The 13409-nt window shown below is 56.0% G+C and overlaps 1 protein-coding gene across 7 annotated transcripts in view; it reads left to right on the plus strand.

The window, feature by feature from the left end:
• ROBO3 (roundabout guidance receptor 3) overlaps positions 1-13409 on the plus strand; it is a 24827-nt gene continuing 11418 nt past the window's right edge. For 2 of the 7 annotated variants that reach the window (XM_047878335.1, XM_047878338.1), the window contains exons 1-20: positions 3568-3963; positions 4301-4458; positions 4937-5057; positions 5154-5292; positions 5593-5720; positions 5996-6120; positions 7329-7500; positions 7817-8025; positions 8242-8323; positions 8612-8795; positions 8986-9152; positions 9613-9734; positions 9925-10150; positions 10360-10481; positions 10733-10904; positions 11064-11249; positions 12017-12164; positions 12369-12508; positions 12826-13020; positions 13183-13321. In XM_047878335.1, coding sequence (XP_047734291.1) covers positions 3663-3963; positions 4301-4458; positions 4937-5057; positions 5154-5292; positions 5593-5720; positions 5996-6120; positions 7329-7500; positions 7817-8025; positions 8242-8323; positions 8612-8795; positions 8986-9152; positions 9613-9734; positions 9925-10150; positions 10360-10481; positions 10733-10904; positions 11064-11249; positions 12017-12164; positions 12369-12508; positions 12826-13020; positions 13183-13321 — 3236 coding nt within the window. In that variant the 5' untranslated portion in view covers positions 3568-3662. Of the gene's footprint in view, positions 459-3565; positions 3964-4300; positions 4459-4936; positions 5058-5153; positions 5293-5592; positions 5721-5995; positions 6121-7328; positions 7501-7816; positions 8026-8241; positions 8324-8611; positions 8796-8985; positions 9153-9612; positions 9735-9924; positions 10151-10359; positions 10482-10732; positions 10905-11063; positions 11250-12016; positions 12165-12368; positions 12509-12825; positions 13021-13182; positions 13322-13409 lie in introns of those variants that run through there. The other 5 variants (XM_047878341.1, XM_047878339.1, XR_007156342.1 and 2 more) reach the window with 5 other exon arrangements.

A 13409-nucleotide genomic window follows, 5' to 3' on the forward strand; every position in this document is an offset into this window, starting at 1 on the left:
GATGGGAGGGTGGAAGGAGGCGGATTAATCCCTTAATTACGCCGTGATCGGCGTGGCACCTGCTTTCCGCCCGCCCAGCTCCCGGGGGACCCCGGCACTGGGGGGTGGAGAGAAGGACGAGGGAAGGAGGAGGGCACGCGGAGGCACGCACCGTACCCAGGCGCGCCGGCAGGAGAGCGGCACCGTGGCTGGGGCAGTGCGCAGAGGCTGTGGAGGGGCTTTCGGCTCCCGGCCCGCGGGTCTCAGACCCAGGGGCTGGGCCCCGAGCCCCCCGCCCCGGTCCCAGTTGGGTCGCGCCATGCTGCGCTACCTGCTCAAAACACTGCTGCAGATGAACTTGTTCGCGGACTCCCTGGCGGGGGACATTTCCAACTCCAGTGACCTGCTCTTCGGCTTCAACTCCTCGGTAGCGGCGCTCAACCACAGCCTGCTGCCCCCCGGCGATCCCTCTTTCAACGGTAAGACCTTGCTCCATGGGGACCTCAGATCAAGGGATGGATTAAGGTGGGAGGGCGTCGTGGAAGGGGAGGTCAAAGAGCTCCTGTCCCAATAACTGGGACCAAGCGGCGCCTCCTAGCGCCTCCTCCGGATTGGGGACCAGGGGATAATTTGGAGCTTCTAGCACCCGAGTGGAGGTATCGACGGAAGATCGAGGGCTTGGGAGGAGATGGCTGCTAAATCCGTTGCTCTCCACCTGCCCCACCGACCGCCACTGCCGCCCCAAGTGAGGAGAACCGTGGCTGGTGACGGGCAACTACGGAGCTTAGAGTGGCTGGGACCCACTGCAGGGAGGGCAGAGGAGGGAACGCGGTGGCCAAGCCGCGCCACTTAGTGACTCACCCAGGTAGCAAGTTTTCCTTCGGGACCCTAAGTTTTCCAAGAGCTCACTTAGGATTAGGGTGAGGAAGCTAAAATGTTGGGTGTGTTTACTACAGAGGGCGACAGACGCTGAGACCGTTTTAGGGAAACTCAGAAGTTTGCCCCTCAGAGGTGGAACTCACCCCGGCCCACCCCGCGGAACTGCGGCGGGCTGGCTGCGCCGGCGGCGAGGTCGTTACCGCTAATTACGGTGATTAATAAATGACTAGACAGCGCGCTCGCCCCTAGCGCGGCGGGGAGGCGGCCAGAGTTGATCTCCCGGAGTCTGGGGAGACGCCCGATCGCGCCCCCTGAGGGCGGTGTCGGGAATCCCCCGCTTTCCCGGACCTCTTTGCGGGTGATTTCCCCCGTGGTTCCTCCCCAGTCCCCATCCCTTGACATCCACCCACTCGAATCTAGGGGCAGCACGGTCCTGGAAACTCGAAGATGACGGTAAAGGAGACCTAGACAATGTGCATGTGTTTGTGTCTGGGGTACTCCAGGTGCTGGGGGAGGAGCCCCAGAGCCCTATTAGCATGATCATTAGCTATTCATTAGCTGCTGTCTGAGCCTCTCCTGAGACCGGGAATGACAGGGAAGAAATTCCAGGGAAAGGGCGCCTGCAGCTGTGTCTACAGGAATTAGGGGGAAAGGGCCGACCAGAAGGGTGTGGTATGTACACGAAGGAGCAGGGACGAAGAAAGTCGGAAATGAGCCGGAGGTCTCCAAATTCCTGACCCGCTGTAGATTCCCAGGAGGGTAGGCACAGAGAGAGCCCTTCTCACAGACGCCCCAGACACACCTCCGTTCCCCCAGCGCTCTTAAGGTGTAGGTTCCACCATACACTGCCTCATTCAAGCTGGAAAATGTAAGGAGGTATGTAGGGAAGGCGTTGATGGCCACATTTTGCAAGTGAGGAAACAAATTCAGAAAAGATGAAAAGTACCCCAGGGGTCACAGAAGCAACATAAAGCTTAGCAATAACAAACCTATTTCCAGTACACTCTAATGATTTGTGAAGGGGAACAAAGGAATATTGGGGCCTGTTAGAATCTGAGTCAGGTATAGACTATAGTAGCCAAGATAAGCTAAGGTAGGCCAGGGAGGGAGAGCCCTCAAGTCATCACAGAATTGACATATATATTGAGCCTTCCCTCAATTGCTTTACATATATTATGATCTGAAGACAACCCTATCACTACTCCCATATTTAAAATAAATAAACTGAGACTCAAACAAATTCAATAATTTGCCCAAGTTCTTGCAGTCAGGAAGTGTCAAATCTGAGATCCCAGCCCTACTTGGTTCCAGGACGACCCCTGAGCTCTTCACCACTCTAGTGCCGCTCCGGATGGAGGTCTGTCTAAACCGGACGGGGACGAGGTGCAGGGGAAGAGACGACGGAGAAGCAGAGATCTCCATTTGGAAGGAAGCAACCGGAGAAAAATTACTCCCTTCCCTAAGTAGGAGGGACACTAATCTGGTCCTAGCCAGTTAAATAAATTCTCCCCGGGACAGTACCAGCATGGGGCAACCTCCTTCCGGCCTAGTCTCCATAAGAACTTCTCAGGGTAGGGGTGGGGAAATGAAACCCGATCCCACACGAAGCGTGAAGCTACAGCGAGGTCCCTGCGGATTTTGGAACAGAGTGGGAGGGGCGCGGGCGGGGAAGGGTAAGGTAGAGAACAGAAGCGGGGGGAGTCCCTGGTTATCGGAGGACACCAAATCACGCGAGGCAGCAGCGGCGCCTACTGGCCGCCATGGGTTACGAATCCACTTCAGAAGAAGCTGAAGTGTCTGAGCCTAACGGGTTCCAGGATCCTGGATCCCAAGGCAAGTGCAGAGGATGAAGCCAGCAGAAGTCTGTAGGCCAAGTGAGAGGCAGGAACAGAACATCCAGGTGAATGGATCTGATGAGACAGGAAGGAGAGGAATCCCCTTCCCAGTGGTTCTTAGCCTCTATCCGTCGATCAACCTGTAGAATAAGCTGTTGAAAACTTTGCACCTCTAGAAAAGGAGCCACTACTAACATTTTCACTACCATTTTCACTCAAGTCCTGTGACTCTACAGGTTTTTCCAAGCATGATTGTCTGGGGTGTCAGTAAGAGGGGCACCTGGCTGGCTCAGTTGGGAGAGCAGGTGACTCTTGATCTCAAGGTTGTGAGTTGGAGCCCCATGTTGGGCATTGAGTTTACTTAATAAAAAAAAAAATTTTTTTTTTTTAAGAAATGAAAAAGAAGAAGAAGGGCTCCATGTCCATGCATTGGCTCCAGGTTAAGAACCCCTTCTAGTCCAGTCTCTAGTCGGATCAGTCTCCTCTTACCTTTCCTAAGGGAGGGACTCCAGGCTTGTCCCCATTCTCCATTTTTATGACCCGCGGCCATGCAGAGGGCCAAGAAACAAGTGTTAGCTCTGGTGCAGGTCTTCAGGGGCAAGGACAATCTGAAAACCAGTGAGGGTGGGAGACTGAATAACAGTGGGCTGGAGGGGAAGCCCTGTCACTCAAACTTGGCCAGAGAGAAGGCTAGTGTCTGTCTTTGGGCAGCCTAGAAAGCCAGCCTAGGAGTTGGTGTCCTGATTCCTCTACCCATCTGCCTGTTTGTAACGTGTGTCCTCACCAGCCCAAGAACGTGGGAGTGCCTTCCCAGAGGAGACAATAGACCCTACAGAGAAAGGGTGGGCAGGGTGGGCAGGAGTGGTTATTTTTCTCTCTGGAGCCTCAATCTCTCCCCTAATTTCCCGGTCTAAATGCTCTGTGCCAACACCCCTACTCTTAGTGTCAAGGGTCGAGCCGGAGGACGCGATGCCGCGCATCGTGGAGCAGCCGCCTGATCTGTTGGTCTCCAGAGGCGAGCCGGCCACTCTGCCCTGTCGCGCGGAGGGCCGGCCCCGGCCCAACATCGAGTGGTACAAGAATGGGGCGCGAGTGGCCACTGCCCGCGAGGACCCGCGCGCGCACCGCCTGCTGCTGCCCAGCGGGGCACTCTTCTTCCCGCGCATCGTTCACGGGCGCCGCGCGCGGCCCGACGAAGGTGTCTACACTTGCGTGGCGCGCAACTACCTGGGGGCAGCGGCTAGTAGAAATGCCTCGCTAGAAGTGGCAGGTGAGAGTCCGCACTGTCCGCTGGTTGCTTCCCCAGCCTAGGGGAGGCGGGAGGGTACCAGATAATCCGATCCAGAACCAGCCCGATCTCAGCTCCTTCAACATCTTCTTTGGAGACCGTGACCTTTGGTCTCTAACATCCATGCCTTGACTGGAGGGAGGAAGTGGCCCTGGTATTTTGGCCCCTGGGCAAGAGTTCCCGTCTGTGGTGATACAGCCCTCCCCAAAACAATTGCCTTGTGTCTTAACCCAGTTACTCCTGTTTATTCCCCTGGTCATTCATTCTCACTGTCTCTTTGTCTCTGCCTCTGTCCTTGTCTGTCTGTCTCTCTTTACAGTCCTCCGTGATGATTTCCGGCAGTCTCCTGGGAACGTGGTGGTGGCAGTGGGGGAGCCAGCGGTAATGGAATGCGTGCCCCCCCGTGGCCACCCGGAGCCTTCCGTGTCTTGGAAGAAGGACAGTGCAAGACTCAAGGAGGAGGAGGGAAGGATCACGGTGAGGAGGCGTGCCCTGGCTAGGGATCTGACTAAGGGCCAGGGCCAGAGCCATCATGAGAGGTGGAGCCACAGGTTAGGGGGTTGGGTATGTCTCAAAGGAGGAAGCAGTGAATCTCGGGGTCTTGGAGGGGCGAGGAATAATGTCTTAGATGTGATAAGGCAGGAGATTTAAGGTCAGGGTATCAGCTGACCAGAGGCTGAGAGGCAGCTATTAAGTAAGGGATAAGTTAAGGATGGATAGGAAGAAACTGGTATGAATTAGGTGGGGAGCAAGATGCCCCAGGGACTTGTGAGAGGTGGTTTGGGCTGTGGGAACAAACACAGACCTGAGCCCCACCTTGGGTAAATCACTTAAGGATTCCTTATCTGATAAGTGAGTCAACTTTACAGGTTTTCATTAGTTTACTAGGAGGATCAAATAAATAAATATACTTTGATGGTTACAAAAGACCAAAGTTACCATTATTACTCTGCAGATTCGTGGAGGGAAGCTGATGATGTCACATACACTCAAGAGTGATGCAGGGATGTATGTGTGTGTGGCCTCCAACATGGCAGGAGAACGGGAGAGTGGGGCAGCCGAACTTGTGGTCCTGGGTAGGCACAGGGAGTTTGGGAATTATGGGGGTGTGCAGCCTGGGCAGTAAGAAGCTGTGCAGATCCCTTGATGATTCACTCCTTCCCGATCCATAGAGCGACCCTCATTCCTGCGTAGACCTGTGAATCAGGTGGTCCTGGCAGATGCCCCCGTGGATTTCCCATGTGAGGTGCAAGGAGATCCGCCACCTCGTCTAAGATGGCGCAAGGAAGATGGGGAACTACCCACAGGCAGGTGAGAAGCCCCCTCCTCCTGCCTGTAAGGAGACCCAACCACTCAAGAGCACACCCTGCCCTAGAAAAGGGACAGGCAGACACCCTCTCACTTGACAGCTCAGAGAAATCTGTTACCCTGGAGCCTGTGGCCCCTCCCCTCTCCAGTCCCCAGCTCCTTTTATGGGTCCATGGGTACCAGCCTCCGTCCCTGTTGAGGCCTACCTTGTCTTTACGTACCCTGATCCTGGTGTCTGTCTGGGGGAGAGAGAAGGGGTCTCTAGCTGTGGCCAACCCATTCTGGGGGTGGGGAGTGGAGCAGGTATGAGATCCGGAGTGACCACAGCCTTTGGATCGGGCGTGTGAGTGCGGACGACGAGGGGACGTACACCTGTGTGGCTGAGAACAGCGTGGGCCGTGCCGAAGCATCTGGCTCCCTCAGTGTTCACGGTGAGGGCTGGCCTGGGACTGTCAGAAGCAGGGATGAAATGAGGGACCAGGGAGGATGGGATGAAGAGGAGAATGAGGGACAAAGGACAGAATGGGAGATATGGTGGTGTTGGGGGATCCCTTGACACTTCTAGAAGGAGAGAGCTGAACAGGCTTGAACAAGAGATGGATATCTGCTCTTACTTAAGCCAAGCTTGGGCTTCTCTCTCCTGTTCCCTCAGTCTCCCTTCTGAGTACCCTGACTCCCTGTTCCTTTATCCCCTCCCCCTTCCCAGTCCCTCCCCAGCTGGTCACCCAGCCCCAGGACCAGATGGCAGCTCCTGGAGAGAGCGTGGCTTTCCAATGCGAGACCAAAGGAAACCCCCCACCTGCCATCTTCTGGCAGAAGGAGGGAAGTCAAGTAGGTGGCCAGCTGCATGGTGGGCCTTCCCACAATCTTCTCCTCTGGGTCTTAGCCTCCCCGCTTCTGTATTCTCTGCACACTTCTCTCTGTTTTACCTTTGGTCCTCCCAGAAACCTTTGCAGGTTATTTGTGTGGGTCAAATAAGATAATGAATGTAAAAGGGTTAGCTAACATACCGAACACTTAAAAAAAAAAAAAAAACAACTGATAATATGTTTAGGTGAAAGGAAATAGTCCTGTATGGTAATTCCTTGGAGAATCCTTCTATTTTAGGCAAGGCTGCCCTGAGGATGTAGCACATCCACTTGGATGCCTCCTCTCCCAGACACCTGGGGTCTGGGCTTTAATATGCTGCTCTGGAAAGTGTGTACTGTACCAAAGTTGCTCAGCGAACAGCATTACTTGCTCATCATTTTACAAGGGACTTCCACCAGGGGGAGCTCACAGGCACCCCTCTCCAATCTTCGCCAACAAATTGCTGATTGCACAACAGGAAGGAATATTAACTGAAGTTACAACACGAGTCCCGCCCACTAGGTGAAAGGTGGGCATTTTGCTCCTAGGAAGCAGGGTCAGTATAATAAAATCAGTCTGCCTAACTCCACCTCCCTGGAAAACCAGCTCTCGCACTACCTCATTTCAAATCCACAGCCACAATTTTCCAATATCTTCTCTAGCATCTGGGATTGCTGTATTTTAAATGAATAAAAATGCTGGTGGTAGTAGAGGGTGGGAGTAGGTATCCATCAGGGGATCAGCCTGGTGCCATTTACCTGTGACCCAACCACCTTCCCTACCTTCCATGTATCTAGGTAACGTAAAATGTTAAAGCCAGAAAGGAGAAAGTTTTTGACAATTATCACACAATGCATTAAAAGATTTTCATATGTTTAATCATTTAATCCTCATGACTATCCTCATGACTATCAACTTTGTGGAAACTGGGGCTCAGGAAGGTTAAATATGTTGCTCAGAGTTTCCCAACTAGTAATCACAAAGCTAGGAAGTGCACCCCAATATCATCTCATAAAATTTCCACATTTTTGTGAGTCAATCTAACTATTTTGCCCAAGGTCATATAACTGGCTGGGGACAGTATGAACTAGAACCTTAGGGATTCTCTGAATTCGGGGGTTGATGGGAATGGGGATCTCTCTGCCAGCTGCCTGTTCATTCCTTGTCTCGGTTCCTGGCTTTGTCCACAGGTCCTGCTTTTCCCCAGTCAGCCACTTCAGCCCAAGGGGCGCTTCTCAGTCTCTCCCAGAGGCCAGCTCAACATTACTGATGTGCAGAGTGGGGACGCTGGCTACTATGTGTGTCAGGCTGTTAGTGTGGCCGGCAGCATCCTGGCCAAGGCCCTGTTGGAGGTAAAAGCAGGTAAGTGCTCATGGAGAGAGGCCTGGCCCCATGGCCTGGAAGGAAATCATGGCTTAAGGACATCTGTTTTTCTTGGGTTCTGTATCATATGTCTGCAAGGGGAGGGGCGTATTCCTGAGACATGGCCTTGAAGTTAGGAAATCAGCTACAGAAGCCAGTAATAGATGGCTGGTTCCAGGCAGAGACTACAGATGGTTATTGAAACCCTTCCAATCTCCAGGGGAAGGAGGGCTGAAGGAGCAGAGAAGGAGGACAAGGGGCTGGTTTCCTGAACCCAGGATCCTCTCCTGAGGTGCCCAAGTTCTTCCTCTCTCAGCCTCCTCCTTGGACGGGCTGCCTCCCATCATCCTCCAGGGACCAGCCAATCAGACGCTGGCACTTGGCTCGTCTGTGTGGCTGCCATGCAGAGTGACTGGGAACCCTCAACCTAGCATCCAGTGGAAGAAGGACGGGCAGTGGCTGCAGGGGGACGACGTGCAGCTCAATCTAATGGCCAACGGTACCCTGTACATCGCCAGGGTGCAGGTGAGTCTCACCCCTGGGCCCTGAGTAACCGAGAATGGCCACACAGTCCACATGCCCAAATCTCGGAAGTACCCTCTGGGACTAACTCCATTTCTACTCCTCTGCTTAGACCGCCTAAAGTGTACAATGCCCTCACCACCCTTCTGTATACCCACCGCCACCCCCTCGCCCTACCTTGATCCACTCTGTTTGCCAGTCCTCTACCCTCTCCCGCAGGAGATGGACATGGGTTTCTACAGCTGTGTGGCCAAGAGTTCCACAGGGGAGGCCACATGGAGTAGCTGGCTTAGGAGGCGGGGTGAGTTTTGTTTGTCCCCTTGCTTTGCCAGCACCTTCATCCAAACCTGCTTCGAAGGTACTCGGTACCTCCCTGAGCCCCAGAACTGATTTATCTTCCAAATGCCACGGCCATGGTGGTGAGGAGGAGCTTGACACAAGTGATGCCCTTGGGAGGCAGATGTGAGGAGGGGTCAGTTCAGTAACCACGTCCCCGTCTCCACCATTACCAATGCCACAGCCCCAGAGCTTCTCTGGGAAGGAGGCTGGTGACGCAGGTGCCATCCCTTTCCCATCCTTCTACTGAAAGATTATCGCCTCACTGCAGAGGACTGGGGAGTTTCATCAGAGCCCCCTACGGAGCCCAGTACCCCTCCAGGGCCTCCCTCTCAGCCACTGGTCACTGAGATCACCAAGAACAGCATTACCCTGACCTGGAAGCCCAACCCGCAGGCGGGGGCCACAGTCACCTCTTACGTGATAGAGGCCTTCAGGTATGGAGAAAATGTTGAAAGCAAACCTGGAAAGTTGGAAGAAGGGAATCTTATGTCCTTAGGGTCTTTGCTATGGTGGGGAGAGTTTTGCCAGTTCCCTCTCCCAGGGCAAGGAGATAGTAGGGGGCCACAGAGAATGGATGAGGGGTCCCCAGGCTCAGACAAGTCTGTCACCCCATTCCTGTTGCAGCCAAGCAGCTGGCAACACGTGGCGGACAGTGGCAGATGGCGTGCAGCTGGAGACACACACTGTCAGCGGTCTGCAGCCCAACACCATCTATCTGTTCCTGGTACGAGCTGTGGGAGCCTGGGGCCTCAGTGAGCCCAGCCCCGTCTCTGAGCCTGTCCGCACCCGGGGTGAGTAGGGCCAGAGTCCCTGGCTCAAGGCTATGACATGAAATGCTGCAGAGCACGCCTCCCCCCAAACCACGGGAGCACAGCCACTCTCTTCTGCAGTGTCACGTCTCTACTGTGGCCCAGCCTGGAGTAGGTCAGGCCTCCCTCTCATCTAGGGACAAGAGAAGAGGGGATTACCCACAGATAACGTAGCTTATGAGGACTGGAAGGGACACTGGAGAGTTCATCTTCATGTTAGAGATGAGGAACTGAGGTCTTTAAAGGCTACATATGTGGTTATGCAGAAAGTAGATTCATATTTGCTGGACACACAGGCCCACCTCTGGAAGCTATTCCCCTGACCAGCCCCCTCCTGAGGCTGGGGTGTGCTCTGGAGGACTGAGGATACAGTCGGTACAGCACACTTTCAGTCTGACTCTATCCTTGGTGGCTCTTGCTGAGTGGGCTTTTTGGTCAATAGACAGCAACCCATCCAGGCCAGTGGAGGACCCATGGAGAGGCCAGAGGGGACTGGCTGAAGTGGCCGTGCGTATGCAGGAGCCCATAGTCCTTGGGCCCCGGACCTTGCAGGTGTCCTGGACTGTGAGTGTGGCATGGGGACGAGGTTAAGGGCAGGGACGATGATGGGGGTGGTAGAGATCTCCAAGAATGGGTATGGGAAAGTGGGAAGTGAGTGGCTGGGAAAGACAGGTAAGTCGAGGAGGGACAGGACCTGGAGGACTTGTGTGGTCCTTACTTCTCCTTCTGGTATGCTTTGTCCTGTCTCCTGTAGGTAGATGGCCCAGTCCAGCTGGTGCAAGGTTTCCGAGTGTCTTGGAAGGTAGCAGGCCCTGATGGGGGACACTGGACAGTACTGGACCTACAGTCCCCAAGCCAGCAAAGTACTGTGCTAAGAGGACTCCCCCCAGGGACCCAAATTCAGGTCAAGGTGCAAGCCCAAGGCCACGAGGGGCTGGGGCCTGAAAGTCCCTTCATGACCAGAAGCATTCCTGAGGAGGGTAAGGGAGGTGGTGCACAGAGCTGATGAATAGACAACAGGAAAGAGGGAGTGGGGGAGGATAAAGGTTTGCAGGGGGAGAGCAAGGGGAGTTGTGGGAAGAAAAGATACCTTCCTTCCCTAAGGTGTCAACCTGGGAGGGGGCAGGTTGGGGCAGGAAGGGTAGCTGGCATGACTGTGTCTTTCTCACCGTGCTCTACCCTGGCCCAGCCCCCAGTGGTCCCCCCCAGGGGGTGACAGTAGCCCTGGGGGGTGAAGGCAACAGCAGTGTCACAGTGTCCTGGGAACCTCCACTCCCTTCCCAGCAAAATGGGATCATCAAGGAATACCAGGTACAGGGTTTGAGAAGGGACTGGGGAGGGGAGGGAGAGGGAGGACCTAGGGGCTAGGATTAGGGAGGAGGAAACCCAGGACTGGCTTTAGGGTTGGAGATGAGGTTGGGGGAAAGGAGAGAGGTTTCAAGAGTATCCCTCCAGGCTGAACGATGCCTGGCTAAGCCCCGTCTACCATTCAGAGCTTCAAGTTTCCACGTGAGGCCAGGATCCCATTTCAGACTCTCTGAACCCGGGTCTCCTCTCCCCAGATATGGTGCCTGGGCAATGAGAGTCGCTTCCACCTCAACCGGTCTGCGGCAGGCTGGGCACGCTCCGCGGTGCTCCGGGGACTGCTGCCCGGTGTTCTCTACCGGACCCAGGTCGCGGCGGCCACCAGCGTGGGCGTGGGCGTGGCCAGTGCCCCGGTGTCAGTGCAACTGCGTGAGTCCGGGGGTGGGAGTGGGGGTGGGGGTGGGGGTGGGCGCGCTGGGGAACTGAAGTGGGGTCCTAGTGTAACCGTGCCTGCGGGGTCAGGGATGACCCCTTCCTCGCTCCCGGGTTTCCAGGCCCCTAGTCCCCTCACCTCTCTGACCCCTACAGCTTCCCCGCCGGGATTGGAGCCTGGGCTCGAGGTGGGCCCGGGGCTGGCGGAGCGGCTGGCGAGGGTGCTGCGGGAGCCTGCCTTCCTCGCGGGCAGCGGCGCCGCGTGCGGGGCGCTGCTCCTCGGGCTCTGCGGCGTCCTCTACCGGCGCCGGAGGCAGCGCAAGGAGCTCAGTCACTACACGGGTGAGCGGGACCTGGGGCCCTGCGCGGGCCGAGGGGCGCACTTGGGCTTTGGTTAGACCGAGAGGAGCGCCTTGGAGTGGGCGGAGCCTGGAGGGAGGGAGGCGGGCGGAACCGAGAGCGGGACGGGAGGGGCTCACGGCTCGGTGAGTGGGGGGGCGGGGGAGTCAGAAGGAAGGGGTCGCACCACAGCTCAGCCCCTTCCAGAGGGGCGGGGTACGCAAAGATGGGGCAGGGAGCCGACGGGACTGGGGGAACGGCGGGGCCCGTACCTGAATCTGGGGAGAGGGGTAAAATTTCCCCCTAAGATGCCTCGATAAGACAGCGGGCTTTGCCATCCGTCTCTGTATAGAAGGGGCAATTCTGGAGAGGGGGAAAACTCACTTCCTGAAAGGCGGGGCCTAGCAGCAGGTGGGTGGCCAGGACTCTGGACGTTAAATTGTGGGGCGGGATCTGGGTGGAAAGGTGGGACCCGCTGAGAGGGGCGACTTGATTTCTGCTACTCCCCCATAAGGGGCGTGTCTGGAGAGATTCAGCGGTCTCTGAGATCAGGGGGCCCCCCCATCTTGGCTACACATAAGAATCACTTGGGAACTTTAGAAAAATACTGATGCTTGAGTCCCACTCCTAGAAATTCTGATGAAATTGGTCCAGGGTACAGGTTGAGTGGTGGAATTGGGACCGGGGCCAAGAAGGGGACAAGAATGTGAGTATTTCTGACCCTTTCTCCATTTACCCTCCTCTTTCTCCCATGGATTCCTTTTCGGAAGCCTCCTTTGCCTACACACCTGCAGGTAAGATATCTCTGCTCCAGTGGGGTTCAGACCCCAAGTACGGGCCCTTCTCTCACTCAGTGTCCCCCTCATCTTCCCCAGTGTCCTTCCCACACTCAGAGGGCCTCTCTGGAGCCAGTTCCAGGTAATCCTCTTAATTCATCTCTCAAGGATAATCCCCTCCATCAAGAGACTATTCCCCTTCCTCCCCAGGCCTCAGTGCCTCCCCACGCTGCCTACCACCTGTCACCCCCAAATTCTCCATCACTGCCCTAGGACTCCTGGTTACTCTTACATTCGCTGGCCTGTTCGGGCTCTCAGTCCCCAGCGTTCACGTGCTTTCCCTCAGGCCACCCATGGGCCTTGGCCCCGCCCCCTACCCATGGCTAGCAGACTCGTGGCCCCACCCATCTCGAAGCCCCTCAGCCCCGGAGCCCAGGGGAAGCTGCTGCCCCAGCAATCCTGACCCAGATGACAGATATTACAATGGTGAGGAGTTCTAATTCTCTCAGGGGCACACCTGGCCCCCAACACCCTTCTCTCCTCTCAACCTACTGGGGCAAACTGAAGGGAGCCGAGGATTGCCAGTCTTCCTGAGGTTGGTCAGTCCTTGGGGAGGATATGAGTTGGGGGAGCCTCTCTCATGCCTAACCTTCACCCCGGTTTGGAAGTAAGGTTTGGGAAGGGGGAGAAGTTGGTCCGGTGGGATCTCCTTTTGCCCTCCATTCTCCTGTTGTCCGCTATTTTTCTGTCTCTGCCCCCTGCCCCTTGCCTCCCCCCCTGGCCTCCCTCTTTCTCCTCCTCAGAAGCAGGAATCTCCCTGTACCTGGCTCAGACGGCCCGGGGTCCTGCCGCCCCGACTGAGGGTCCTGTCTACAGCACCATTGACCCAGCTGGGGAGGAGCTGCAGACCTTCCACGGGGGATTCCCCCCAAATCCCTCAGGGGATCCAGGCACCTGGAGCCAGTACGCTCCTCCAGAATGGAGCCAGGGGAACAGTGGTATGACTGTGGTTCCAAATACCCCCCCCCCCTTTTAGCTCTGAGCAGAGGATCCCTAAAGAATATCCTTTACCGTTCCCCTCTGGGACCTAGCCCAGCACTTTCTTCTGACATTTCTCATCTGCCTCCTATCTTGGTGTGTCCCCATCCTACCCTCCTCAGGAGCCAGGGGAGGCAAAGTAAAGCTTCTGGGAAAACCTGTGCAGATGCCCTCTCTCAACTGGCCAGAAGCCCTGCCACCACCTCCCCCTTCCTGTGAACTGAGCTGTCTCGAGGGGCCTGAGGAGGAGCTGGAGGGCGGGTAAGGATGTGCCCTGCTGCGGATGCCCTATACAGATGGGACTGCAGGGCCTCCTGCAGGGGGAGGGCAGAGGTGCTGGGAGAGGAAG

This window comes from Prionailurus viverrinus, chromosome D1, assembly GCF_022837055.1.
Source record: "Prionailurus viverrinus isolate Anna chromosome D1, UM_Priviv_1.0, whole genome shotgun sequence".
NCBI lineage: Eukaryota > Metazoa > Chordata > Mammalia > Carnivora > Felidae > Prionailurus > Prionailurus viverrinus.